The following is a 27558-nucleotide window of genomic DNA, read 5'->3' on the forward strand; positions in this document are numbered from 1 at the left end:
GGAATGTTTTACTGCATTTCAGCTTGCAGAGGTATCACCACCCGTCCCATGGCCACCTGGATCATGTCTAGGGAAGAAAAAGAAGAATGACGTTATTACATGGCCTTCAAGAGCTACATGACTGCTGAGGTGACATTACGGACCCCTTAGGATTTGTGGCATTCCTTGTGTATTTGTTTCCCGTTTGTGCCACTTCGTTTCTCCTTTGTACTTGTGACACTATTTGAGGTTTTTAACGCCTATCTCTATTAGGTGTGACTGGCAACTGCAGTGGGTTGAATCCTACTAGTTCAGTGTTTCCCAACTCCAGGCAGGGGTAGAGTAGGCATTTTTGTTGAAGCCCTGGAGAGGCACAGCTGATTGAAAGAGTTGAATCAGGCGCAACAACAACAACAACAACAAGAACAACACCAATCAATGTGAAGAGTGGGACATCACAGTTGGGCCTTGTGTTCAACATAGCTCAGTATTTGAGTGTGTTTCCCGCGCATGCAAGTAGCTTTGATTTCTTCTTCCTCCATAGTTCCCTAGAACGAACGCCCTCCCCTTTGCAGCAGAGGCCAGGCAAAAGCGCGCGCTTTCTGTGCCACTGGCTTCAATCAGGTCCACCAAACGCAGATAATAAGAGCACCGAGCACCGAAAATTACGTCATTAATTCACTTGAACTCAGCTAGTGAACACACGATGTCTGGAAGAGGTAAAGGCGGCAAGGGACTCGGAAAAGGAGGCGCCAAGCGTCACCGTAAGGTTCTCCGCGATAACATCCAGGGAATCACCAAGCCCGCCATTCGCCGTCTGGCTCGCCGTGGCGGCGTGAAGCGTATCTCCGGGCTGATCTACGAGGAGACCCGCGGTGTCCTGAAGGTGTTCCTTGAGAACGTGATCCGTGACGCCGTCACCTACACCGAGCACGCCAAGAGGAAGACCGTTACGGCCATGGACGTGGTCTACGCTCTGAAACGCCAGGGACGCACCCTGTACGGTTTCGGCGGTTAAACGCACTCTTCTCGGAACGTCAACATCCCGACTTGAACCCAAAGGCTCTTTTAAGAGCCACCCACATCCGCTTCAAAAGGGTCAAATCCATTATCGTAGGAAACCATGAGCCACTCTTGAGTGGACAGGGAGGGAGTATTCGTGACAGGAGGCTATGTTCAGTGCAGGCTTTGCGTACAGTCGTATTAAACCATGAGCCACTCTTGAGTGGACAGGGAGGGAGTATTCGTGACAGGAGGCTATGTTCAGTGCAGGCTTTGCGTACAGTCGTATTACTGAGGCACCACGGCTGGGAAATCCCCACCAAGTACCAAAAAGGGGGGCCTTATTTCTAGCCATTGTAGGACTTTTTTGGAAACACACCATTCCCCACCAGTGACAGAGCATAGGCTATGGTCTTTGTTAGGGAAGCAAGCCTCTGAGTGGAAGGCTCTTATGCGCGCTCAGCTCCACTGGGCAAATGGCAGGGGCGCCTATGAGAAAGCAGGGGTGTGTCCACGGCCGGCGAATTAGCTTAGCTTCGTCTTCATAAGAGGGAAAGGGCTCTCCACCCCCTCATTCGTTTGTGAGAAGCAGCGAGACATCAGCATCATGCCCGAGCCAGCAAAGTCCGCGCCCAAGAAGGGCTCCAAGAAAGCCGTCACCAAGACCGCAGGGAAAGGCGGCAAGAAACGCCGAAAGTCGAGGAAGGAGAGCTACGCCATTTACGTGTACAAAGTCCTGAAGCAGGTCCACCCCGATACCGGCATCTCCTCCAAGGCCATGGGAATCATGAACTCGTTCGTGAACGACATCTTCGAGCGTATCGCCGGAGAGTCGTCTCGCCTGGCCCACTACAACAAGCGTTCCACCATCACCTCCAGGGAGATCCAGACCGCAGTGCGCCTGCTGCTCCCCGGAGAGCTGGCCAAGCACGCAGTGTCCGAGGGCACCAAGGCCGTGACCAAGTACACCAGCTCCAAGTAAACAGCCCATTTGGAGTGCTGTAGTAACCCAAAGGCTCTTTTAAGAGCCACCCAACCTGTCAGTGAAAAAAGCAAATCCATATGTGTGTGTGTGTGGAGGACATGTCAAAAAGGGGGGAGAGGGAATAAATGATGCTGACATGAACAGGGTAGGAATGTGTGCATGGTAGTATAACACAGTGAGTGGGATTCCACTCGTGCTCCGATGACTGGAGCCTGTGTAACAGTATAACTTTAGGCCGAACCAGGGACCCTCTGCACACATCATCAACAACAGTCTCAGAGCAAGTGACGTCACCGATTGAAACTAGCCGTTTCACATCCCTTACACACACCTGTACAAGAGGGAGGAGGAGAGAGAAGAAGAGGCTCCAAATCTCTCTCTCTCTAGGCCTATATCAGGGCGGACAAGCACATGGGGCGCCAGCCTCCATAGCGCCGGCCGCACAGCCAGACACCAAGACCCACAGACACAAAGACCGGCACGAGTGAGTCACGCTGCGGAGTCAAGCGAGGAAGGACTGCGAGAAGGCCACAAGCCTATCTCTCTCTCTCTCTCTCTCTCTCTCTCTCTGACACGCTTTTGAAAGAGACACACAGACAGAGAGAGAGACTACCTAGCACAAGAAAACACACAGGCTCCAAATCCAACTAATAAACTCATACTAATAAAACATCACACACACACACACACACACAGTGCAAGTAAGCATGTCGTTGGACAGTGTATTATTTCGTTTGCCTCCTGGACACATGACGAATACAACGTGAAACTAGTCTCAGCCAGGCCTCACAAGTGCATGTGTTTTAAGGTCCCCAAAAGAGCTCTCCTTTAAAACACCAAGGAGCACATCAGGGGACGCCAAACCATTTGATTCCCTTGCCAGACATCTCGGCTCACTCCACAATCAATGGTGCTCGCAATCGGATGCACTTTTAGGCCATTTAGGAGACAAATAGCACAGGAAAAGCAGTGCGCACCGCTCCACCCGACAGTCGAACGGTGAGGTTTTGAGCGAGTCGCAGCAAAATGCACGGGGCTTCTGCAGCCCACATGACTTTATTCTGAACGGACACAAGTCTGCTCGCTGGGCCGTTCGCTTTTGGGCCAAAAACACGGCTCCGTCGGTGACTTTTGGCCCGATATTGGCGACCAGAAAACACAAGTGAAAGAGCATTTGGCCAGCCCGGAGAAGCCGAGCTGGGTGGCTTGAGTCTACATGGTTCTCATGTCGCGTTTAAGGCCAGCCCCCTGCACGGTGTGGAGCTTCAATAGCGCAGAGCAGCGTCTACAGCAAAGTACTCCTCCTCACAGACTACCGTAGTGTTGTAAGTGTGTGTGTTTACCGGACCGAACGACAGACATGGCAGAAGTCGCACCAGCACCCGCCGCCGCCGCGCCGGCCAAGGCACCCAAGAAGAAGGCAGCAGCCAAGCCCAAGAAAGCGGGACCCAGCGTAGGCGAGCTCATCGTCAAGGCGGTGTCCGCCTCCAAGGAGAGGAGCGGCGTGTCCCTGGCCGCGCTCAAGAAGTCTCTGGCGGCAGGCGGCTACGACGTGGAGAAGAACAACTCCCGTGTCAAGATCGCCGTCAAGAGCCTCGTCACCAAGGGCACCCTGGTCCAGACCAAGGGCACCGGTGCTTCCGGCTCCTTCAAGCTCAACAAGAAGGCCGTCGAGGCAAAGAAGCCCGCCAAGAAAGCCGCAGCCCCCAAAGCTAAGAAGGTGGCCGCCAAGAAGCCCGCCGCCGCCAAGAAGCCCAAGAAGGTAGCAGCCAAGAAGGCCGTGGCCGCAAAGAAGTCCCCCAAGAAGGCCAAGAAGCCCGCTACACCCAAAAAGGCCGCCAAGAGCCCAAAGAAGGTGAAGAAGCCCGCCGCAGCGGCCAAGAAAGCGGCCAAGAGCCCCAAGAAGGCTACCAAGGCAGCGAAGCCCAAAGCCGCCAAGCCCAAGGCGGCCAAGGCCAAGAAGGCAGCCCCCAAGAAGAAGTAAACCTATTACAAACAGTGTTCTTTCTACTCGACACATGTTGTTACCACAAAAGGCTCTTTTAAGAGCCACCCACCTCTTTCCATAAAAGCGCATGTCATTCCATTCCACCTACCTACCCGTGGTGCAAAAGAAATGAAATGAATGACTTTTACGCACCACATTTTCGAGTGGCTAAATGGCTTTACATTTGTCACTCAAGAGTGCAGCACCCTCACCAGTCAACATTGTTGTGATGTGTTAGAATTGGCATGTCACATTGATCCTGATAATAAGAAGCATACATACTATAGTGGGTTGGACAGCAGCCATTGGTATTATGAGCCACTCTCGAATTGATTGATACATGTTTCAGTGATTTGAGTAGTCACTTTGGCGCTCCCGCCAACGTGAAAAAGTCACAAAAGTCGGAGGGAAACAGAGTAGCCTAGCCCTCGTCACTCTGCTGCCTGCCTGCCTGCGGGTGGGTGGGGGCGGGCTTAGGGCTGACTGCCTGTCTGTCTGTCCCTCCCTCACTCCAATTGGATAAGGCCACACCGGTCCGGTGGCCAATCGATGGCTTTTGTGGCGAGGTATAAGTAAGGCTCTCGAGGTGGCCAGCGGCTCATTCAGACTTTCTGTGACATACTGAAGCTACCAATATGAGCGGAAGAGGCAAAACCGGAGGCAAGGCCAGGGCGAAGGCAAAGACACGTTCATCCCGTGCCGGGCTCCAGTTCCCCGTGGGCCGTGTGCACAGGCTGCTGCGTAAAGGCAACTACGCCGAGCGTGTGGGCGCTGGCGCACCAGTGTACCTGGCCGCAGTGCTCGAGTACCTGACTGCTGAGATCCTGGAGTTGGCCGGAAACGCTGCCCGTGACAACAAGAAGACTCGTATCATCCCCCGTCACCTGCAGCTGGCAGTCCGTAACGACGAGGAGCTGAACAAACTGCTTGGCGGCGTGACCATCGCTCAGGGTGGTGTTCTGCCCAACATCCAGGCAGTGCTGCTCCCCAAGAAGACTGAGAAGGCCGTCAAAGCCAAGTAAAATCGCTGGTGCGGCTGCAACTTGACTACTCAACCCCCAAAGGCTCTTTTAAGAGCCAACCACCTAGCTCAACAAAAGCGCAAAGTGTCCTTTCTATGCCTGGCCAACTATTTGGCGTGTTTGTTAGATACACACACACATATACACGGCACCGTATCAAGTGCCCACATGAGGCCTAAATGAAGGATAACAACTAGTAGGCTAGAATGAGAGCATTATTGCGCGTAAAGTGTAACGTTGCTCGCGGCCCTAACAAAAGACCCAAGCGCGCCTCGGCGAGGGTGGGGGTTGCATTTTGGGGCGGCACGGAGAGGCCGAGCCTCCCGTCCAATGGGCGGCGGAGGAGGCCTCCGCAACGGGCCAATCAGGGCGGTGCGGAGATGGTGACCAATGAGCAGACGCCGCTGCCGGCTTTATAAACTTCACATAGGCATTTTGAGGCTATACTCCGACTGTGAAAGAAGGAAGCTAGCTAGCGCCATGGCCAGAACCAAGCAAACCGCTCGCAAATCCACCGGTGGCAAAGCACCCAGGAAGCAGCTCGCCACCAAGGCTGCGCGCAAGAGCGCCCCGGCCACCGGCGGCGTGAAGAAGCCTCACCGTTACAGGCCCGGCACCGTGGCTCTTAGAGAGATCCGTCGTTACCAGAAGTCCACTGAGCTGCTGATCCGCAAACTGCCTTTCCAGCGCCTGGTGCGAGAAATTGCCCAGGACTTTAAGACCGACCTGCGCTTCCAGAGTTCCGCAGTGATGGCCCTGCAGGAGGCAAGCGAGGCTTACCTGGTCGGCCTGTTCGAGGACACCAACCTGTGCGCCATCCACGCCAAGAGGGTGACCATCATGCCCAAGGACATCCAGCTGGCCCGTCGTATTCGCGGAGAGCGCGCATAAACGATGACCTGATCTCCAAAATCCCCCAAAGGCTCTTTTAAGAGCCACCTCCATATTTCAGTCAAAAAGGCACAATTGTTCCATTTGTACACGCCCCTTTCCCACCGTGTATGTTCCCTGTTCTCGAGTCACTACAGACCGTGGTTCGATTCCAGGCTGTATCACCACCGGCCGTGATTGTAAATAAGAGTTGGTTCTTAACTGACTTGAGTCGTTTCAATAACGCTCTCTATATGTGATTAGATGTATGCCTAGAGTAGAAGAGGGGAAAAATACACTAGCAGTAATGAGTGATAGTAATGATATAGGGCAAAAATGGTCACTATGTAGCTAAGAACAACTGACTTTGAAAGTCCCATGTTGCAGTGCCGCTGATGAGAGGGGAAAAGTTTACCGTGGAGCACGGAGGCCATCTAGTGGTTAAACGCGGGTACTGTCAGCGTGTGAGCACGTCATAGTGGCTCCCTATTGGTATTTGATCTTCAGGCCAGCGTTTCCCAAACTCGGTCCTCGGGTCCCCAAGTGGGGCACGTTGTGTTTTTTCGATTCCAATTGCTCTTGGAATGAGTCTGTCTATTCCTTTGTGAAAATGGCCATTCAATGATTTCTGGGCCATGTGACATTCCTCGATGGCCCCAAAAATCCATGTTTTGATCCGATCATTACAACGTTAGCTGTGTGCACCCCATAATTCATGCGACTGACTAAGCTATTGAAAGTAAAATGATATATCTCTGTCCGGCGCAAGTGAAAGGTGGTCGAAAAAAATTGTTACCAACGTTGTGGTTGAAGGTACAGGAAATGTTGTAGGCCACCAAATTAGACGTGATATTATTAAGTCGCCCTTCTGTGCTTGTTTGTGTGCGTGCATAGGTAAGTTGTTTCGATATGGTGGAATAAATGGAGAAATGAAAGGAATGTATTTAGTGGGATGAATTCAGTGTGCGATTGAATATTCCAATGCCATACCCATTGATAGGCCTTTAGACTAGATCCGAGATCCCTTAAGAGAAAAGGTATCAGGACAGCAGGAATCAATAGATGTAATCGTCAAGGGCTTGCAAAACAGCTGTTACGAAGCTGCCGGGATGATTGCCCTATTAGTAGTTGACCAATTACAGAATAGCAATCACCAATGCAGGCAGGTACGTGGTGATTGCTGCATTGGCTTCGTAAATAGGCTTCATAGGAACTAAATGGCTCAGCACATGACACCTTCACAGTGCAGAATATTTGATACTATTGACTCCGGTTGAGTAGAGTCGTGTGTCTTTGGCGTGATTTGAAGTCGACTTCTGATGTGGGATTTAGTTCATTTTTCAAAGAAGATTTGCTGACGAATCGAAACCCCTTGACCAAATGATACGACAAAGTAAAGGCCCTAAATACAGGCTGCCAGTTAAATGCAGCAATGACACGGCTAAAGTGTGTCATTGCAGGACAAAAGAGCAGGAATTGTCTGCTGTTGCATCTTCACTCATGAGACAGGTAATAGGGGAGCTCCGTGGTGCTGAAAAGGACAGCGCCCCTGGCCATTTGCCAAGGCCTATTTCCCGTTGGAGGGATTTTTGACATGCTATAGGCACAGTTCAGTACACCCTTCACCCCTATCCTGTAATTGGTCCCAGAATCATCCACTTGATTCCCGACCACCAACCGATTGTCGGGGTGCATTGGTGTAAAATGTGGTCGTCGAGATCAGGTTCTATGGCATCTGTACCTTTTTTTGGAGCTACCTACACCAGTAGGGGAGCTTACAGATAAAGAGTGCACTAGGCTAGAGAGAAAAGTAGCATTCCGTTTTTCATTTTCTCTCTTTTGATACTTGAGAAACATAGATTCACATGACGTCCAAATCTGCAAGAGACAAAAGCAGCAGAAAATCAGCAGGTGAAGAAAAGGGTTAAGTGAATATGATTTAAGAGCAGTCAAATGAAGTAATAGTGACATAGATTGTAAGAAATGAAATGTACCATGTGAACATTGCATTGTGGCTTTAGAAGAGCATGTATTTGTAGATGAATGACAGATTAGGTTTGGTGACAAAGTAACTGTATAATTTGAGGTACTCTACATGAGCATGTGTTTGCCTATTTGATGATCTGTTGTAGTTAATGTTTGATTTTGAGCACATACTTGTTGTGACAATTGCATCAGGTTGAGGGAGAAATGGTCTGTGTGGCCATTGTGAGTGGCACTTCTGATCCAGCAGGTGGTGTTAAGATCCCTCCCTATGTGGCTTTGAATGATGAGCCAGTGTTGGCAAAATGACTTGTGGTCCAGCGGGTGGCGGTGAAATGCCTCCCTATCTATATGACTTGCCCTATTCCTTTGACATTGTTCACTTGATTGGAGATGATTCCGGTCTTCTTCATGAGCACTCCTGCATGTCTTCCTTCCTGTCTTGCCATGTGGGTTCCACGGAGGTGTGTGTTTTTGTTAGATATCACTGGGCACATTCCTAACGTGGAGGTGGTTTGCATAGCTCATGTCATGTGGATATATAAAGTATTGTATTGTAAGGTATGTTAGTCTACGGACGGTCTGACATTGCTCGTCCATATATTGATGTATTCCAATTGCATTTGGGTGTATTGTGTGGAATGTTGGAACATGGTTAGATATTACTTGTTAGACTTGACTGTGCTGTTGGAGCTAGTAACACAAGCATTTCCGACATCTGCTAAACAGGTGTATGTATATCTCTCTAGTCACCCCCAAAACCAATTCTTTCTTTGGCCGCCTCTCCTTCCAGTTCTCTGCTGCCAATGACTGGAACGAACTACAAAAATCTCTGAAACTGGAAACACTTATCTCCCTCACTAGCTTTAAGCACCAACTGTCAGAGCAGCTCACAGATTACTGCACCTGTACATAGCCCACCTATAATTTAGGCCAAACAACTACCTCTTTCCCTACTGTATTTAATGAATTTATTTATTTTGCTCCTTTGCACCCCATTATTTTTATTTCTACTTTGCACATTTCTTCCATTGCAAATGTACCATTCCGGTGTTTTACTTGCTATATTGTATTTACTTTGCCACCATGGCCTTTTTTTGCCTTTACCTCCCTTATCTCACCTCATTTGCTCACATCGTATATAGACTTGTTTATACTGTATTATTGACTGTATGTTTGTTTTACTCCATGTGTAAGTCTGTGTCGTTGTATGTGTCGAAGTGCTTTGCTTTATCTTGGCCAGGTCGCAATTGTAAATGAGAACTTGTTCTCAACTTGCCTACCTGGTTAAATAAAGGTGAAATAAAAAAAAGAATAAACAAATAAATGTGTCTATTTGATTAGGATTAGGACTTTTCCTCTATGTGTCGCACTTCCATTTCCACTTTATGTCCCCGTTAGGGAGCTGTCATTTATGCTGCAGGCTAATTACTACCAATGTCATTGTGGTCCAAGTTCAACTCCTAGCCTATAGGGTGTGGTAACAGGCCCTCTGTTATTTGTTGTTGTACTCTGCATGTGAAGTATCTGCACTGCAGCCTATAGAGGAACTAAGCCCTTGATAATAGGGGAACGTAAGCTGTTGAACACAAACTCCCAGTCCTATGATGTTGCTCTGTGAAGGAGGTTAGCTTTTCAGCATTCAATTCCTGGCAGCCTTCTTCTCCCTGGTTGATTTGTGAATGTGAGTGATTCGAGAATGTTTGGCTTGGGTATCCAAGGTGTTTGAGATTGTTGAGGACCAGTGTTCCGAGGGGCTGACTGTGACATCATAAAGCGGAATGTAGTTAGCGTGCTGTTTGAGGGATTCCAATTCAGTCCGTTGCGGCCTTCCAGGCAGTGCAGTTGTGCTTCAAGTGTGCTCTCTGTGTGATGACTTGTTGTGCCTACACGGAGTACAGCTACGAACGGACGTGGCATTTGGGGTAAGCCTAAGCCTTTTCGTAACCTTAACCTATTTCTTCTAACTTGCTATGACAAAGTGCTTTGATGACACTAGTTGCATCCCAGCTAGTTGAACGCTTGTCAGTCGTTCTCCTAAAAGGCAACCTCTGTTGCTCGATGTACTAAACCGAGGGCCGGCAGCCACTAAGTACATGTAAGAGACAATTGTGGCAACAATAAGTTGTAAGATGATACCTAGTCACATCTGAGATGTGAATCAACTGCACCGATTGGTCAATCGCCAGTATGTGCCCTTGGGCCTCATTTGTCCCCTTTGAAATGACCTGTTGAGATCATTCAATGCAACATCTGAGGCTCTCTGGCCTATAAAGGATCCACCTCATACCACTATTTCCGTAATATAAGGCTATGTTATTGTTTTTTGAAAAAAGTACCATACAATATTTGCACATCCCTATCACCTCTGTACGCATAGGAAAATGATCCCTTTATTGTGTGTGTGTTGGGTGGGTGTCTGAGGAATGTTTTACTGCATTTCAGCTTGCAGAGGTATCACCACCCGTCCCATGGCCACCTGGATCATGTCTAGGGAAGAAAAAGAAGAATGACGTTATTACATGGCCTTCAAGAGCTACATGACTGCTGAGGTGACATTACGGACCCCTTAGGATTTGTGGCATTCCTTGTGTATTTGTTTCCCGTTTGTGCCACTTCGTTTCTCCTTTGTACTTGTGACACTATTTGAGGTTTTTAACGCCTATCTCTATTAGGTGTGACTGGCAACTGCAGTGGGTTGAATCCTACTAGTTCAGTGTTTCCCAACTCCAGGCAGGGGTAGAGTAGGCATTTTTGTTGAAGCCCTGGAGAGGCACAGCTGATTGAAAGAGTTGAATCAGGCGCAACAACAACAACAACAACAAGAACAACACCAATCAATGTGAAGAGTGGGACATCACAGTTGGGCCTTGTGTTCAACATAGCTCAGTATTTGAGTGTGTTTCCCGCGCATGCAAGTAGCTTTGATTTCTTCTTCCTCCATAGTTCCCTAGAACGAACGCCCTCCCCTTTGCAGCAGAGGCCAGGCAAAAGCGCGCGCTTTCTGTGCCACTGGCTTCAATCAGGTCCACCAAACGCAGATAATAAGAGCACCGAGCACCGAAAATTACGTCATTAATTCACTTGAACTCAGCTAGCGAACACACGATGTCTGGAAGAGGTAAAGGCGGCAAGGGACTCGGAAAAGGAGGCGCCAAGCGTCACCGTAAGGTTCTCCGCGATAACATCCAGGGAATCACCAAGCCCGCCATTCGCCGTCTGGCTCGCCGTGGCGGCGTGAAGCGTATCTCCGGGCTGATCTACGAGGAGACCCGCGGTGTCCTGAAGGTGTTCCTTGAGAACGTGATCCGTGACGCCGTCACCTACACCGAGCACGCCAAGAGGAAGACCGTTACGGCCATGGACGTGGTCTACGCTCTGAAACGCCAGGGACGCACCCTGTACGGTTTCGGCGGTTAAACGCACTCTTCTCGGAACGTCAACATCCCGACTTGAACCCAAAGGCTCTTTTAAGAGCCACCCACATCCGCTTCAAAAGGGTCAAATCCATTATCGTAGGAAACCATGAGCCACTCTTGAGTGGACAGGGAGGGAGTATTCGTGACAGGAGGCTATGTTCAGTGCAGGCTTTGCGTACAGTCGTATTAAACCATGAGCCACTCTTGAGTGGACAGGGAGGGAGTATTCGTGACAGGAGGCTATGTTCAGTGCAGGCTTTGCGTACAGTCGTATTACTGAGGCACCACGGCTGGGAAATCCCCACCAAGTACCAAAAAGGGGGGCCTTATTTGGCCATTGTAGGACTTTGTAAGCCATTGTAAGCCATTGTAGGACTTTTTTGGAAACACACCATTCCCCACCAGTGACAGAGCATAGGCTATGGTCTTTGTTAGGGAAGCAAGCCTCTGAGTGGAAGGCTCTTATGCGCGCTCAGCTCCACTGGGCAAATGGCAGGGGCGCCTATGAGAAAGCAGGGGTGTGTCCACGGCCGGCGAATTAGCTTAGCTTCGTCTTCATAAGAGGGAAAGGGCTCTCCACCCCCTCATTCGTTTGTGAGAAGCAGCGAGACATCAGCATCATGCCCGAGCCAGCAAAGTCCGCGCCCAAGAAGGGCTCCAAGAAAGCCGTCACCAAGACCGCAGGGAAAGGCGGCAAGAAACGCCGAAAGTCGAGGAAGGAGAGCTACGCCATTTACGTGTACAAAGTCCTGAAGCAGGTCCACCCCGATACCGGCATCTCCTCCAAGGCCATGGGAATCATGAACTCGTTCGTGAACGACATCTTCGAGCGTATCGCCGGAGAGTCGTCTCGCCTGGCCCACTACAACAAGCGTTCCACCATCACCTCCAGGGAGATCCAGACCGCAGTGCGCCTGCTGCTCCCCGGAGAGCTGGCCAAGCACGCAGTGTCCGAGGGCACCAAGGCCGTGACCAAGTACACCAGCTCCAAGTAAACAGCCCATTTGGAGTGCTGTAGTAACCCAAAGGCTCTTTTAAGAGCCACCCAACCTGTCAGTGAAAAAAGCAAATCCATATGTGTGTGTGTGTGGAGGACATGTCAAAAAGGGGGGAGAGGGAATAAATGATGCTGACATGAACAGGGTAGGAATGTGTGCATGGTAGTATAACACAGTGAGTGGGATTCCACTCGTGCTCCGATGACTGGAGCCTGTGTAACAGTATAACTTTAGGCCGAACCAGGGACCCTCTGCACACATCATCAACAACAGTCTCAGAGCAAGTGACGTCACCGATTGAAACTAGCCGTTTCACATCCCTTACACACACCTGTACAAGAGGGAGGAGGAGAGAGAAGAAGAGGCTCCAAATCTCTCTCTCTCTAGGCCTATATCAGGGCGGACAAGCACATGGGGCGCCAGCCTCCATAGCGCCGGCCGCACAGCCAGACACCAAGACCCACAGACACAAAGACCGGCACGAGTGAGTCACGCTGCGGAGTCAAGCGAGGAAGGACTGCGAGAAGGCCACAAGCCTATCTCTCTCTCTCTCTCTCTCTCTCTCTCTGACACGCTTTTGAAAGAGACACACAGACAGAGAGAGAGACTACCTAGCACAAGAAAACACACAGGCTCCAAATCCAACTAATAAACTCATACTAATAAAACATCACACACACACACACACACACAGTGCAAGTAAGCATGTCGTTGGACAGTGTATTATTTCGTTTGCCTCCTGGACACATGACGAATACAACGTGAAACTAGTCTCAGCCAGGCCTCACAAGTGCATGTGTTTTAAGGTCCCCAAAAGAGCTCTCCTTTAAAACACCAAGGAGCACATCAGGGGACGCCAAACCATTTGATTCCCTTGCCAGACATCTCGGCTCACTCCACAATCAATGGTGCTCGCAATCGGATGCACTTTTAGGCCATTTAGGAGACAAATAGCACAGGAAAAGCAGTGCGCACCGCTCCACCCGACAGTCGAACGGTGAGGTTTTGAGCGAGTCGCAGCAAAATGCACGGGGCTTCTGCAGCCCACATGACTTTATTCTGAACGGACACAAGTCTGCTCGCTGGGCCGTTCGCTTTTGGGCCAAAAACACGGCTCCGTCGGTGACTTTTGGCCCGATATTGGCGACCAGAAAACACAAGTGAAAGAGCATTTGGCCAGCCCGGAGAAGCCGAGCTGGGTGGCTTGAGTCTACATGGTTCTCATGTCGCGTTTAAGGCCAGCCCCCTGCACGGTGTGGAGCTTCAATAGCGCAGAGCAGCGTCTACAGCAAAGTACTCCTCCTCACAGACTACCGTAGTGTTGTAAGTGTGTGTGTTTACCGGACCGAACGACAGACATGGCAGAAGTCGCACCAGCACCCGCCGCCGCCGCGCCGGCCAAGGCACCCAAGAAGAAGGCAGCAGCCAAGCCCAAGAAAGCGGGACCCAGCGTAGGCGAGCTCATCGTCAAGGCGGTGTCCGCCTCCAAGGAGAGGAGCGGCGTGTCCCTGGCCGCGCTCAAGAAGTCTCTGGCGGCAGGCGGCTACGACGTGGAGAAGAACAACTCCCGTGTCAAGATCGCCGTCAAGAGCCTCGTCACCAAGGGCACCCTGGTCCAGACCAAGGGCACCGGTGCTTCCGGCTCCTTCAAGCTCAACAAGAAGGCCGTCGAGGCAAAGAAGCCCGCCAAGAAAGCCGCAGCCCCCAAAGCTAAGAAGGTGGCCGCCAAGAAGCCCGCCGCCGCCAAGAAGCCCAAGAAGGTAGCAGCCAAGAAGGCCGTGGCCGCAAAGAAGTCCCCCAAGAAGGCCAAGAAGCCCGCTACACCCAAAAAGGCCGCCAAGAGCCCAAAGAAGGTGAAGAAGCCCGCCGCAGCGGCCAAGAAAGCGGCCAAGAGCCCCAAGAAGGCTACCAAGGCAGCGAAGCCCAAAGCCGCCAAGCCCAAGGCGGCCAAGGCCAAGAAGGCAGCCCCCAAGAAGAAGTAAACCTATTACAAACAGTGTTCTTTCTACTCGACACATGTTGTTACCACAAAAGGCTCTTTTAAGAGCCACCCACCTCTTTCCATAAAAGCGCATGTCATTCCATTCCACCTACCTACCCGTGGTGCAAAAGAAATGAAATGAATGACTTTTACGCACCACATTTTCGAGTGGCTAAATGGCTTTACATTTGTCACTCAAGAGTGCAGCACCCTCACCAGTCAACATTGTTGTGATGTGTTAGAATTGGCATGTCACATTGATCCTGATAATAAGAAGCATACATACTATAGTGGGTTGGACAGCAGCCATTGGTATTATGAGCCACTCTCGAATTGATTGATACATGTTTCAGTGATTTGAGTAGTCACTTTGGCGCTCCCGCCAACGTGAAAAAGTCACAAAAGTCGGAGGGAAACAGAGTAGCCTAGCCCTCGTCACTCTGCTGCCTGCCTGCCTGCGGGTGGGTGGGGGCGGGCTTAGGGCTGACTGCCTGTCTGTCTGTCCCTCCCTCACTCCAATTGGATAAGGCCACACCGGTCCGGTGGCCAATCGATGGCTTTTGTGGCGAGGTATAAGTAAGGCTCTCGAGGTGGCCAGCGGCTCATTCAGACTTTCTGTGACATACTGAAGCTACCAATATGAGCGGAAGAGGCAAAACCGGAGGCAAGGCCAGGGCGAAGGCAAAGACACGTTCATCCCGTGCCGGGCTCCAGTTCCCCGTGGGCCGTGTGCACAGGCTGCTGCGTAAAGGCAACTACGCCGAGCGTGTGGGCGCTGGCGCACCAGTGTACCTGGCCGCAGTGCTCGAGTACCTGACTGCTGAGATCCTGGAGTTGGCCGGAAACGCTGCCCGTGACAACAAGAAGACTCGTATCATCCCCCGTCACCTGCAGCTGGCAGTCCGTAACGACGAGGAGCTGAACAAACTGCTTGGCGGCGTGACCATCGCTCAGGGTGGTGTTCTGCCCAACATCCAGGCAGTGCTGCTCCCCAAGAAGACTGAGAAGGCCGTCAAAGCCAAGTAAAATCGCTGGTGCGGCTGCAACTTGACTACTCAACCCCCAAAGGCTCTTTTAAGAGCCAACCACCTAGCTCAACAAAAGCGCAAAGTGTCCTTTCTATGCCTGGCCAACTATTTGGCGTGTTTGTTAGATACACACACACATATACACGGCACCGTATCAAGTGCCCACATGAGGCCTAAATGAAGGATAACAACTAGTAGGCTAGAATGAGAGCATTATTGCGCGTAAAGTGTAACGTTGCTCGCGGCCCTAACAAAAGACCCAAGCGCGCCTCGGCGAGGGTGGGGGTTGCATTTTGGGGCGGCACGGAGAGGCCGAGCCTCCCGTCCAATGGGCGGCGGAGGAGGCCTCCGCAACGGGCCAATCAGGGCGGTGCGGAGATGGTGACCAATGAGCAGACGCCGCTGCCGGCTTTATAAACTTCACATAGGCATTTTGAGGCTATACTCCGACTGTGAAAGAAGGAAGCTAGCTAGCGCCATGGCCAGAACCAAGCAAACCGCTCGCAAATCCACCGGTGGCAAAGCACCCAGGAAGCAGCTCGCCACCAAGGCTGCGCGCAAGAGCGCCCCGGCCACCGGCGGCGTGAAGAAGCCTCACCGTTACAGGCCCGGCACCGTGGCTCTTAGAGAGATCCGTCGTTACCAGAAGTCCACTGAGCTGCTGATCCGCAAACTGCCTTTCCAGCGCCTGGTGCGAGAAATTGCCCAGGACTTTAAGACCGACCTGCGCTTCCAGAGTTCCGCAGTGATGGCCCTGCAGGAGGCAAGCGAGGCTTACCTGGTCGGCCTGTTCGAGGACACCAACCTGTGCGCCATCCACGCCAAGAGGGTGACCATCATGCCCAAGGACATCCAGCTGGCCCGTCGTATTCGCGGAGAGCGCGCATAAACGATGACCTGATCTCCAAAATCCCCCAAAGGCTCTTTTAAGAGCCACCTCCATATTTCAGTCAAAAAGGCACAATTGTTCCATTTGTACACGCCCCTTTCCCACCGTGTATGTTCCCTGTTCTCGAGTCACTACAGACCGTGGTTCGATTCCAGGCTGTATCACCACCGGCCGTGATTGTAAATAAGAGTTGGTTCTTAACTGACTTGAGTCGTTTCAATAACGCTCTCTATATGTGATTAGATGTATGCCTAGAGTAGAAGAGGGGAAAAATACACTAGCAGTAATGAGTGATAGTAATGATATAGGGCAAAAAGTGTCAAAAATGGTCACTATGTAGCTAAGAACAACTGACTTTGAAAGTCCCATGTTGCAGTGCCGCTGATGAGAGGGGAAAAGTTTACCGTGGAGCACGGAGGCCATCTAGTGGTTAAACGCGGGTACTGTCAGCGTGTGAGCACGTCATAGTGGCTCCCTATTGGTATTTGATCTTCAGGCCAGCGTTTCCCAAACTCGGTCCTCGGGTCCCCAAGTGGGGCACGTTGTGTTTTTTCGATTCCAATTGCTCTTGGAATGAGTCTGTCTATTCCTTTGTGAAAATGGCCATTCAATGATTTCTGGGCCATGTGACATTCCTCGATGGCCCCAAAAATCCATGTTTTGATCCGATCATTACAACGTTAGCTGTGTGCACCCCATAATTCATGCGACTGACTAAGCTATTGAAAGTAAAATGATATATCTCTGTCCGGCGCAAGTGAAAGGTGGTCGAAAAAAATTGTTACCAACGTTGTGGTTGAAGGTACAGGAAATGTTGTAGGCCACCAAATTAGACGTGATATTATTAAGTCGCCCTTCTGTGCTTGTTTGTGTGCGTGCATAGGTAAGTTGTTTCGATATGGTGGAATAAATGGAGAAATGAAAGGAATGTATTTAGTGGGATGAATTCAGTGTGCGATTGAATATTCCAATGCCATACCCATTGATAGGCCTTTAGACTAGATCCGAGATCCCTTAAGAGAAAAGGTATCAGGACAGCAGGAATCAATAGATGTAATCGTCAAGGGCTTGCAAAACAGCTGTTACGAAGCTGCCGGGATGATTGCCCTATTAGTAGTTGACCAATTACAGAATAGCAATCACCAATGCAGGCAGGTACGTGGTGATTGCTGCATTGGCTTCGTAAATAGGCTTCATAGGAACTAAATGGCTCAGCACATGACACCTTCACAGTGCAGAATATTTGATACTATTGACTCCGGTTGAGTAGAGTCGTGTGTCTTTGGCGTGATTTGAAGTCGACTTCTGATGTGGGATTTAGTTCATTTTTCAAAGAAGATTTGCTGACGAATCGAAACCCCTTGACCAAATGATACGACAAAGTAAAGGCCCTAAATACAGGCTGCCAGTTAAATGCAGCAATGACACGGCTAAAGTGTGTCATTGCAGGACAAAAGAGCAGGAATTGTCTGCTGTTGCATCTTCACTCATGAGACAGGTAATAGGGGAGCTCCGTGGTGCTGAAAAGGACAGCGCCCCTGGCCATTTGCCAAGGCCTATTTCCCGTTGGAGGGATTTTTGACATGCTATAGGCACAGTTCAGTACACCCCTCACCCCTATCCTGTAATTGGTCCCAGAATCATCCACTTGATTCCCGACCACCAACCGATTGTCGGGGTGCATTGGTGTAAAATGTGGTCGTCGAGATCAGGTTCTATGGCATCTGTACCTTTTTTTGGAGCTACCTACACCAGTAGGGGAGCTTACAGATAAAGAGTGCACTAGGCTAGAGAGAAAAGTAGCATTCCGTTTTTCATTTTCTCTCTTTTGATACTTGAGAAACATAGATTCACATGACGTCCAAATCTGCAAGAGACAAAAGCAGCAGAAAATCAGCAGGTGAAGAAAAGGGTTAAGTGAATATGATTTAAGAGCAGTCAAATGAAGTAATAGTGACATAGATTGTAAGAAATGAAATGTACCATGTGAACATTGCATTGTGGCTTTAGAAGAGCATGTATTTGTAGATGAATGACAGATTAGGTTTGGTGACAAAGTAACTGTATAATTTGAGGTACTCTACATGAGCATGTGTTTGCCTATTTGATGATCTGTTGTAGTTAATGTTTGATTTTGAGCACATACTTGTTGTGACAATTGCATCAGGTTGAGGGAGAAATGGTCTGTGTGGCCATTGTGAGTGGCACTTCTGATCCAGCAGGTGGTGTTAAGATCCCTCCCTATGTGGCTTTGAATGATGAGCCAGTGTTGGCAAAATGACTTGTGGTCCAGCGGGTGGCGGTGAAATGCCTCCCTATCTATATGACTTGCCCTATTCCTTTGACATTGTTCACTTGATTGGAGATGATTCCGGTCTTCTTCATGAGCACTCCTGCATGTCTTCCTTCCTGTCTTGCCATGTGGGTTCCACGGAGGTGTGTGTTTTTGTTAGATATCACTGGGCACATTCCTAACGTGGAGGTGGTTTGCATAGCTCATGTCATGTGGATATATAAAGTATTGTATTGTAAGGTATGTTAGTCTACGGACGGTCTGACATTGCTCGTCCATATATTGATGTATTCCAATTGCATTTGGGTGTATTGTGTGGAATGTTGGAACATGGTTAGATATTACTTGTTAGACTTGACTGTGCTGTTGGAGCTAGTAACACAAGCATTTCCGACATCTGCTAAACAGGTGTATGTATATCTCTCTAGTCACCCCCAAAACCAATTCTTTCTTTGGCCGCCTCTCCTTCCAGTTCTCTGCTGCCAATGACTGGAACGAACTACAAAAATCTCTGAAACTGGAAACACTTATCTCCCTCACTAGCTTTAAGCACCAACTGTCAGAGCAGCTCACAGATTACTGCACCTGTACATAGCCCACCTATAATTTAGGCCAAACAACTACCTCTTTCCCTACTGTATTTAATGAATTTATTTATTTTGCTCCTTTGCACCCCATTATTTTTATTTCTACTTTGCACATTTCTTCCATTGCAAATGTACCATTCCGGTGTTTTACTTGCTATATTGTATTTACTTTGCCACCATGGCCTTTTTTTGCCTTTACCTCCCTTATCTCACCTCATTTGCTCACATCGTATATAGACTTGTTTATACTGTATTATTGACTGTATGTTTGTTTTACTCCATGTGTAAGTCTGTGTCGTTGTATGTGTCGAAGTGCTTTGCTTTATCTTGGCCAGGTCGCAATTGTAAATGAGAACTTGTTCTCAACTTGCCTACCTGGTTAAATAAAGGTGAAATAAAAAAAAGAATAAACAAATAAATGTGTCTATTTGATTAGGATTAGGACTTTTCCTCTATGTGTCGCACTTCCATTTCCACTTTATGTCCCCGTTAGGGAGCTGTCATTTATGCTGCAGGCTAATTACTACCAATGTCATTGTGGTCCAAGTTCAACTCCTAGCCTATAGGGTGTGGTAACAGGCCCTCTGTTATTTGTTGTTGTACTCTGCATGTGAAGTATCTGCACTGCAGCCTATAGAGGAACTAAGCCCTTGATAATAGGGGAACGTAAGCTGTTGAACACAAACTCCCAGTCCTATGATGTTGCTCTGTGAAGGAGGTTAGCTTTTCAGCATTCAATTCCTGGCAGCCTTCTTCTCCCTGGTTGATTTGTGAATGTGAGTGATTCGAGAATGTTTGGCTTGGGTATCCAAGGTGTTTGAGATTGTTGAGGACCAGTGTTCCGAGGGGCTGACTGTGACATCATAAAGCGGAATGTAGTTAGCGTGCTGTTTGAGGGATTCCAATTCAGTCCGTTGCGGCCTTCCAGGCAGTGCAGTTGTGCTTCAAGTGTGCTCTCTGTGTGATGACTTGTTGTGCCTACACGGAGTACAGCTACGAACGGACGTGGCATTTGGGGTAAGCCTAAGCCTTTTCGTAACCTTAACCTATTTCTTCTAACTTGCTATGACAAAGTGCTTTGATGACACTAGTTGCATCCCAGCTAGTTGAACGCTTGTCAGTCGTTCTCCTAAAAGGCAACCTCTGTTGCTCGATGTACTAAACCGAGGGCCGGCAGCCACTAAGTACATGTAAGAGACAATTGTGGCAACAATAAGTTGTAAGATGATACCTAGTCACATCTGAGATGTGAATCAACTGCACCGATTGGTCAATCGCCAGTATGTGCCCTTGGGCCTCATTTGTCCCCTTTGAAATGACCTGTTGAGATCATTCAATGCAACATCTGAGGCTCTCTGGCCTATAAAGGATCCACCTCATACCACTATTTCCGTAATATAAGGCTATGTTATTGTTTTTTGAAAAAAGTACCATACAATATTTGCACATCCCTATCACCTCTGTACGCATAGGAAAATGATCCCTTTATTGTGTGTGTGTTGGGTGGGTGTCTGAGGAATGTTTTACTGCATTTCAGCTTGCAGAGGTATCACCACCCGTCCCATGGCCACCTGGATCATGTCTAGGGAAGAAAAAGAAGAATGACGTTATTACATGGCCTTCAAGAGCTACATGACTGCTGAGGTGACATTACGGACCCCTTAGGATTTGTGGCATTCCTTGTGTATTTGTTTCCCGTTTGTGCCACTTCGTTTCTCCTTTGTACTTGTGACACTATTTGAGGTTTTTAACGCCTATCTCTATTAGGTGTGACTGGCAACTGCAGTGGGTTGAATCCTACTAGTTCAGTGTTTCCCAACTCCAGGCAGGGGTAGAGTAGGCATTTTTGTTGAAGCCCTGGAGAGGCACAGCTGATTGAAAGAGTTGAATCAGGCGCAACAACAACAACAAGAACAACACCAATCAATGTGAAGAGTGGGACATCACAGTTGGGCCTTGTGTTCAACATAGCTCAGTATTTGAGTGTGTTTCCCGCGCATGCAAGTAGCTTTGATTTCTTCTTCCTCCATAGTTCCCTAGAACGAACGCCCTCCCCTTTGCAGCAGAGGCCAGGCAAAAGCGCGCGCTTTCTGTGCCACTGGCTTCAATCAGGTCCACCAAACGCAGATAATAAGAGCACCGAGCACCGAAAATTACGTCATTAATTCACTTGAACTCAGCTAGTGAACACACGATGTCTGGAAGAGGTAAAGGCGGCAAGGGACTCGGAAAAGGAGGCGCCAAGCGTCACCGTAAGGTTCTCCGCGATAACATCCAGGGAATCACCAAGCCCGCCATTCGCCGTCTGGCTCGCCGTGGCGGCGTGAAGCGTATCTCCGGGCTGATCTACGAGGAGACCCGCGGTGTCCTGAAGGTGTTCCTTGAGAACGTGATCCGTGACGCCGTCACCTACACCGAGCACGCCAAGAGGAAGACCGTTACGGCCATGGACGTGGTCTACGCTCTGAAACGCCAGGGACGCACCCTGTACGGTTTCGGCGGTTAAACGCACTCTTCTCGGAACGTCAACATCCCGACTTGAACCCAAAGGCTCTTTTAAGAGCCACCCACATCCGCTTCAAAAGGGTCAAATCCATTATCGTAGGAAACCATGAGCCACTCTTGAGTGGACAGGGAGGGAGTATTCGTGACAGGAGGCTATGTTCAGTGCAGGCTTTGCGTACAGTCGTATTAAACCATGAGCCACTCTTGAGTGGACAGGGAGGGAGTATTCGTGACAGGAGGCTATGTTCAGTGCAGGCTTTGCGTACAGTCGTATTACTGAGGCACCACGGCTGGGAAATCCCCACCAAGTACCAAAAAGGGGGGCCTTATTTCTAGCCATTGTAGGACTTTTTTGGAAACACACCATTCCCCACCAGTGACAGAGCATAGGCTATGGTCTTTGTTAGGGAAGCAAGCCTCTGAGTGGAAGGCTCTTATGCGCGCTCAGCTCCACTGGGCAAATGGCAGGGGCGCCTATGAGAAAGCAGGGGTGTGTCCACGGCCGGCGAATTAGCTTAGCTTCGTCTTCATAAGAGGGAAAGGGCTCTCCACCCCCTCATTCGTTTGTGAGAAGCAGCGAGACATCAGCATCATGCCCGAGCCAGCAAAGTCCGCGCCCAAGAAGGGCTCCAAGAAAGCCGTCACCAAGACCGCAGGGAAAGGCGGCAAGAAACGCCGAAAGTCGAGGAAGGAGAGCTACGCCATTTACGTGTACAAAGTCCTGAAGCAGGTCCACCCCGATACCGGCATCTCCTCCAAGGCCATGGGAATCATGAACTCGTTCGTGAACGACATCTTCGAGCGTATCGCCGGAGAGTCGTCTCGCCTGGCCCACTACAACAAGCGTTCCACCATCACCTCCAGGGAGATCCAGACCGCAGTGCGCCTGCTGCTCCCCGGAGAGCTGGCCAAGCACGCAGTGTCCGAGGGCACCAAGGCCGTGACCAAGTACACCAGCTCCAAGTAAACAGCCCATTTGGAGTGCTGTAGTAACCCAAAGGCTCTTTTAAGAGCCACCCAACCTGTCAGTGAAAAAAGCAAATCCATATGTGTGTGTGTGGAGGACATGTCAAAAAGGGGGGAGAGGGAATAAATGATGCTGACATGAACAGGGTAGGAATGTGTGCATGGTAGTATAACACAGTGAGTGGGATTCCACTCGTGCTCCGATGACTGGAGCCTGTGTAACAGTATAACTTTAGGCCGAACCAGGGACCCTCTGCACACATCATCAACAACAGTCTCAGAGCAAGTGACGTCACCGATTGAAACTAGCCGTTTCACATCCCTTACACACACCTGTACAAGAGGGAGGAGGAGAGAGAAGAAGAGGCTCCAAATCTCTCTCTCTCTAGGCCTATATCAGGGCGGACAAGCACATGGGGCGCCAGCCTCCATAGCGCCGGCCGCACAGCCAGACACCAAGACCCACAGACACAAAGACCGGCACGAGTGAGTCACGCTGCGGAGTCAAGCGAGGAAGGACTGCGAGAAGGCCACAAGCCTATCTCTCTCTCTCTCTCTCTCTCTCTCTCTCTGACACGCTTTTGAAAGAGACACACAGACAGAGAGAGAGACTACCTAGCACAAGAAAACACACAGGCTCCAAATCCAACTAATAAACTCATACTAATAAAACATCACACACACACACACACACACAGTGCAAGTAAGCATGTCGTTGGACAGTGTATTATTTCGTTTGCCTCCTGGACACATGACGAATACAACGTGAAACTAGTCTCAGCCAGGCCTCACAAGTGCATGTGTTTTAAGGTCCCCAAAAGAGCTCTCCTTTAAAACACCAAGGAGCACATCAGGGGACGCCAAACCATTTGATTCCCTTGCCAGACATCTCGGCTCACTCCACAATCAATGGTGCTCGCAATCGGATGCACTTTTAGGCCATTTAGGAGACAAATAGCACAGGAAAAGCAGTGCGCACCGCTCCACCCGACAGTCGAACGGTGAGGTTTTGAGCGAGTCGCAGCAAAATGCACGGGGCTTCTGCAGCCCACATGACTTTATTCTGAACGGACACAAGTCTGCTCGCTGGGCCGTTCGCTTTTGGGCCAAAAACACGGCTCCGTCGGTGACTTTTGGCCCGATATTGGCGACCAGAAAACACAAGTGAAAGAGCATTTGGCCAGCCCGGAGAAGCCGAGCTGGGTGGCTTGAGTCTACATGGTTCTCATGTCGCGTTTAAGGCGTCAAGAGGCGTTAAAGGCGTCGCCGTCAAGAGCCTCGTCACCAAGGGCACCCTGGTCCAGACCAAGGGCACCGGTGCTTCCGGCTCCTTCAAGCTCAACAAGAAGGCCGTCGAGGCAAAGAAGCCCGCCAAGAAAGCCGCAGCCCCCAAAGCTAAGAAGGTGGCCGCCAAGAAGCCCGCCGCCGCCAAGAAGCCCAAGAAGGTAGCAGCCAAGAAGGCCGTGGCCGCAAAGAAGTCCCCCAAGAAGGCCAAGAAGCCCGCTACACCCAAAAAGGCCGCCAAGAGCCCAAAGAAGGTGAAGAAGCCCGCCGCAGCGGCCAAGAAAGCGGCCAAGAGCCCCAAGAAGGCTACCAAGGCAGCGAAGCCCAAAGCCGCCAAGCCCAAGGCGGCCAAGGCCAAGAAGGCAGCCCCCAAGAAGAAGTAAACCTATTACAAACAGTGTTCTTTCTACTCGACACATGTTGTTACCACAAAAGGCTCTTTTAAGAGCCACCCACCTCTTTCCATAAAAGCGCATGTCATTCCATTCCACCTACCTACCCGTGGTGCAAAAGAAATGAAATGAATGACTTTTACGCACCACATTTTCGAGTGGCTAAATGGCTTTACATTTGTCACTCAAGAGTGCAGCACCCTCACCAGTCAACATTGTTGTGATGTGTTAGAATTGGCATGTCACATTGATCCTGATAATAAGAAGCATACATACTATAGTGGGTTGGACAGCAGCCATTGGTATTATGAGCCACTCTCGAATTGATTGATACATGTTTCAGTGATTTGAGTAGTCACTTTGGCGCTCCCGCCAACGTGAAAAAGTCACAAAAGTCGGAGGGAAACAGAGTAGCCTAGCCCTCGTCACTCTGCTGCCTGCCTGCCTGCGGGTGGGTGGGGGCGGGCTTAGGGCTGACTGCCTGTCTGTCTGTCCCTCCCTCACTCCAATTGGATAAGGCCACACCGGTCCGGTGGCCAATCGATGGCTTTTGTGGCGAGGTATAAGTAAGGCTCTCGAGGTGGCCAGCGGCTCATTCAGACTTTCTGTGACATACTGAAGCTACCAATATGAGCGGAAGAGGCAAAACCGGAGGCAAGGCCAGGGCGAAGGCAAAGACACGTTCATCCCGTGCCGGGCTCCAGTTCCCCGTGGGCCGTGTGCACAGGCTGCTGCGTAAAGGCAACTACGCCGAGCGTGTGGGCGCTGGCGCACCAGTGTACCTGGCCGCAGTGCTCGAGTACCTGACTGCTGAGATCCTGGAGTTGGCCGGAAACGCTGCCCGTGACAACAAGAAGACTCGTATCATCCCCCGTCACCTGCAGCTGGCAGTCCGTAACGACGAGGAGCTGAACAAACTGCTTGGCGGCGTGACCATCGCTCAGGGTGGTGTTCTGCCCAACATCCAGGCAGTGCTGCTCCCCAAGAAGACTGAGAAGGCCGTCAAAGCCAAGTAAAATCGCTGGTGCGGCTGCAACTTGACTACTCAACCCCCAAAGGCTCTTTTAAGAGCCAACCACCTAGCTCAACAAAAGCGCAAAGTGTCCTTTCTATGCCTGGCCAACTATTTGGCGTGTTTGTTAGATACACACACACATATACACGGCACCGTATCAAGTGCCCACATGAGGCCTAAATGAAGGATAACAACTAGTAGGCTAGAATGAGAGCATTATTGCGCGTAAAGTGTAACGTTGCTCGCGGCCCTAACAAAAGACCCAAGCGCGCCTCGGCGAGGGTGGGGGTTGCATTTTGGGGCGGCACGGAGAGGCCGAGCCTCCCGTCCAATGGGCGGCGGAGGAGGCCTCCGCAACGGGCCAATCAGGGCGGTGCGGAGATGGTGACCAATGAGCAGACGCCGCTGCCGGCTTTATAAACTTCACATAGGCATTTTGAGGCTATACTCCGACTGTGAAAGAAGGAAGCTAGCTAGCGCCATGGCCAGAACCAAGCAAACCGCTCGCAAATCCACCGGTGGCAAAGCACCCAGGAAGCAGCTCGCCACCAAGGCTGCGCGCAAGAGCGCCCCGGCCACCGGCGGCGTGAAGAAGCCTCACCGTTACAGGCCCGGCACCGTGGCTCTTAGAGAGATCCGTCGTTACCAGAAGTCCACTGAGCTGCTGATCCGCAAACTGCCTTTCCAGCGCCTGGTGCGAGAAATTGCCCAGGACTTTAAGACCGACCTGCGCTTCCAGAGTTCCGCAGTGATGGCCCTGCAGGAGGCAAGCGAGGCTTACCTGGTCGGCCTGTTCGAGGACACCAACCTGTGCGCCATCCACGCCAAGAGGGTGACCATCATGCCCAAGGACATCCAGCTGGCCCGTCGTATTCGCGGAGAGCGCGCATAAACGATGACCTGATCTCCAAAATCCCCCAAAGGCTCTTTTAAGAGCCACCTCCATATTTCAGTCAAAAAGGCACAATTGTTCCATTTGTACACGCCCCTTTCCCACCGTGTATGTTCCCTGTTCTCGAGTCACTACAGACCGTGGTTCGATTCCAGGCTGTATCACCACCGGCCGTGATTGTAAATAAGAGTTGGTTCTTAACTGACTTGAGTCGTTTCAATAACGCTCTCTATATGTGATTAGATGTATGCCTAGAGTAGAAGAGGGGAAAAATACACTAGCAGTAATGAGTGATAGTAATGATATAGGGCAAAAAGTGTCAAAAATGGTCACTATGTAGCTAAGAACAACTGACTTTGAAAGTCCCATGTTGCAGTGCCGCTGATGAGAGGGGAAAAGTTTACCGTGGAGCACGGAGGCCATCTAGTGGTTAAACGCGGGTACTGTCAGCGTGTGAGCACGTCATAGTGGCTCCCTATTGGTATTTGATCTTCAGGCCAGCGTTTCCCAAACTCGGTCCTCGGGTCCCCAAGTGGGGCACGTTGTGTTTTTTCGATTCCAATTGCTCTTGGAATGAGTCTGTCTATTCCTTTGTGAAAATGGCCATTCAATGATTTCTGGGCCATGTGACATTCCTCGATGGCCCCAAAAATCCATGTTTTGATCCGATCATTACAACGTTAGCTGTGTGCACCCCATAATTCATGCGACTGACTAAGCTATTGAAAGTAAAATGATATATCTCTGTCCGGCGCAAGTGAAAGGTGGTCGAAAAAAATTGTTACCAACGTTGTGGTTGAAGGTACAGGAAATGTTGTAGGCCACCAAATTAGACGTGATATTATTAAGTCGCCCTTCTGTGCTTGTTTGTGTGCGTGCATAGGTAAGTTGTTTCGATATGGTGGAATAAATGGAGAAATGAAAGGAATGTATTTAGTGGGATGAATTCAGTGTGCGATTGAATATTCCAATGCCATACCCATTGATAGGCCTTTAGACTAGATCCGAGATCCCTTAAGAGAAAAGGTATCAGGACAGCAGGAATCAATAGATGTAATCGTCAAGGGCTTGCAAAACAGCTGTTACGAAGCTGCCGGGATGATTGCCCTATTAGTAGTTGACCAATTACAGAATAGCAATCACCAATGCAGGCAGGTACGTGGTGATTGCTGCATTGGCTTCGTAAATAGGCTTCATAGGAACTAAATGGCTCAGCACATGACACCTTCACAGTGCAGAATATTTGATACTATTGACTCCGGTTGAGTAGAGTCGTGTGTCTTTGGCGTGATTTGAAGTCGACTTCTGATGTGGGATTTAGTTCATTTTTCAAAGAAGATTTGCTGACGAATCGAAACCCCTTGACCAAATGATACGACAAAGTAAAGGCCCTAAATACAGGCTGCCAGTTAAATGCAGCAATGACACGGCTAAAGTGTGTCATTGCAGGACAAAAGAGCAGGAATTGTCTGCTGTTGCAT

The 27558-nt window shown here is 50.0% G+C and overlaps 1 protein-coding gene across 1 annotated transcript; it reads left to right on the top strand.

Annotated features, from left to right (window-relative positions):
- The first annotated feature begins 7001 nt into the window (after positions 1–7001).
- LOC149975848 (uncharacterized) lies at positions 7002–26107 on the top strand. Its single transcript, XM_090206566.1, has 3 exons — positions 7002–7011; positions 13623–14158; positions 23841–26107. The coding sequence occupies exons 1-3, from the start codon at positions 7002–7004 to the stop codon at positions 24159–24161; spliced, it is 867 nt and encodes a 288-aa protein (XP_090062692.1). The 3' UTR covers positions 24162–26107.
- Positions 26108–27558: the final 1451 nt, after the last annotated feature.

The sequence above is a fragment of the Oncorhynchus mykiss genome, chromosome 17 (genome assembly GCF_057628025.1).
Source record: "Oncorhynchus mykiss isolate SJ-2025 chromosome 17, ASM5762802v1, whole genome shotgun sequence".
In the NCBI taxonomy this organism is placed as follows: Eukaryota; Metazoa; Chordata; class Actinopteri; order Salmoniformes; family Salmonidae; genus Oncorhynchus; species Oncorhynchus mykiss.

What these genes read in the sequence shown, in the direction of transcription:
- LOC149975848 (XM_090206566.1), top strand. An exon ending in GCCCCAAGAAGGCTACCAAG is followed by an intron (nt 14,159 to 23,840) that starts GCAGCGAAGCCC and finishes AAGCTCAACAAG; the next exon opens with AAGGCCGTCGAGGCAAAGAA.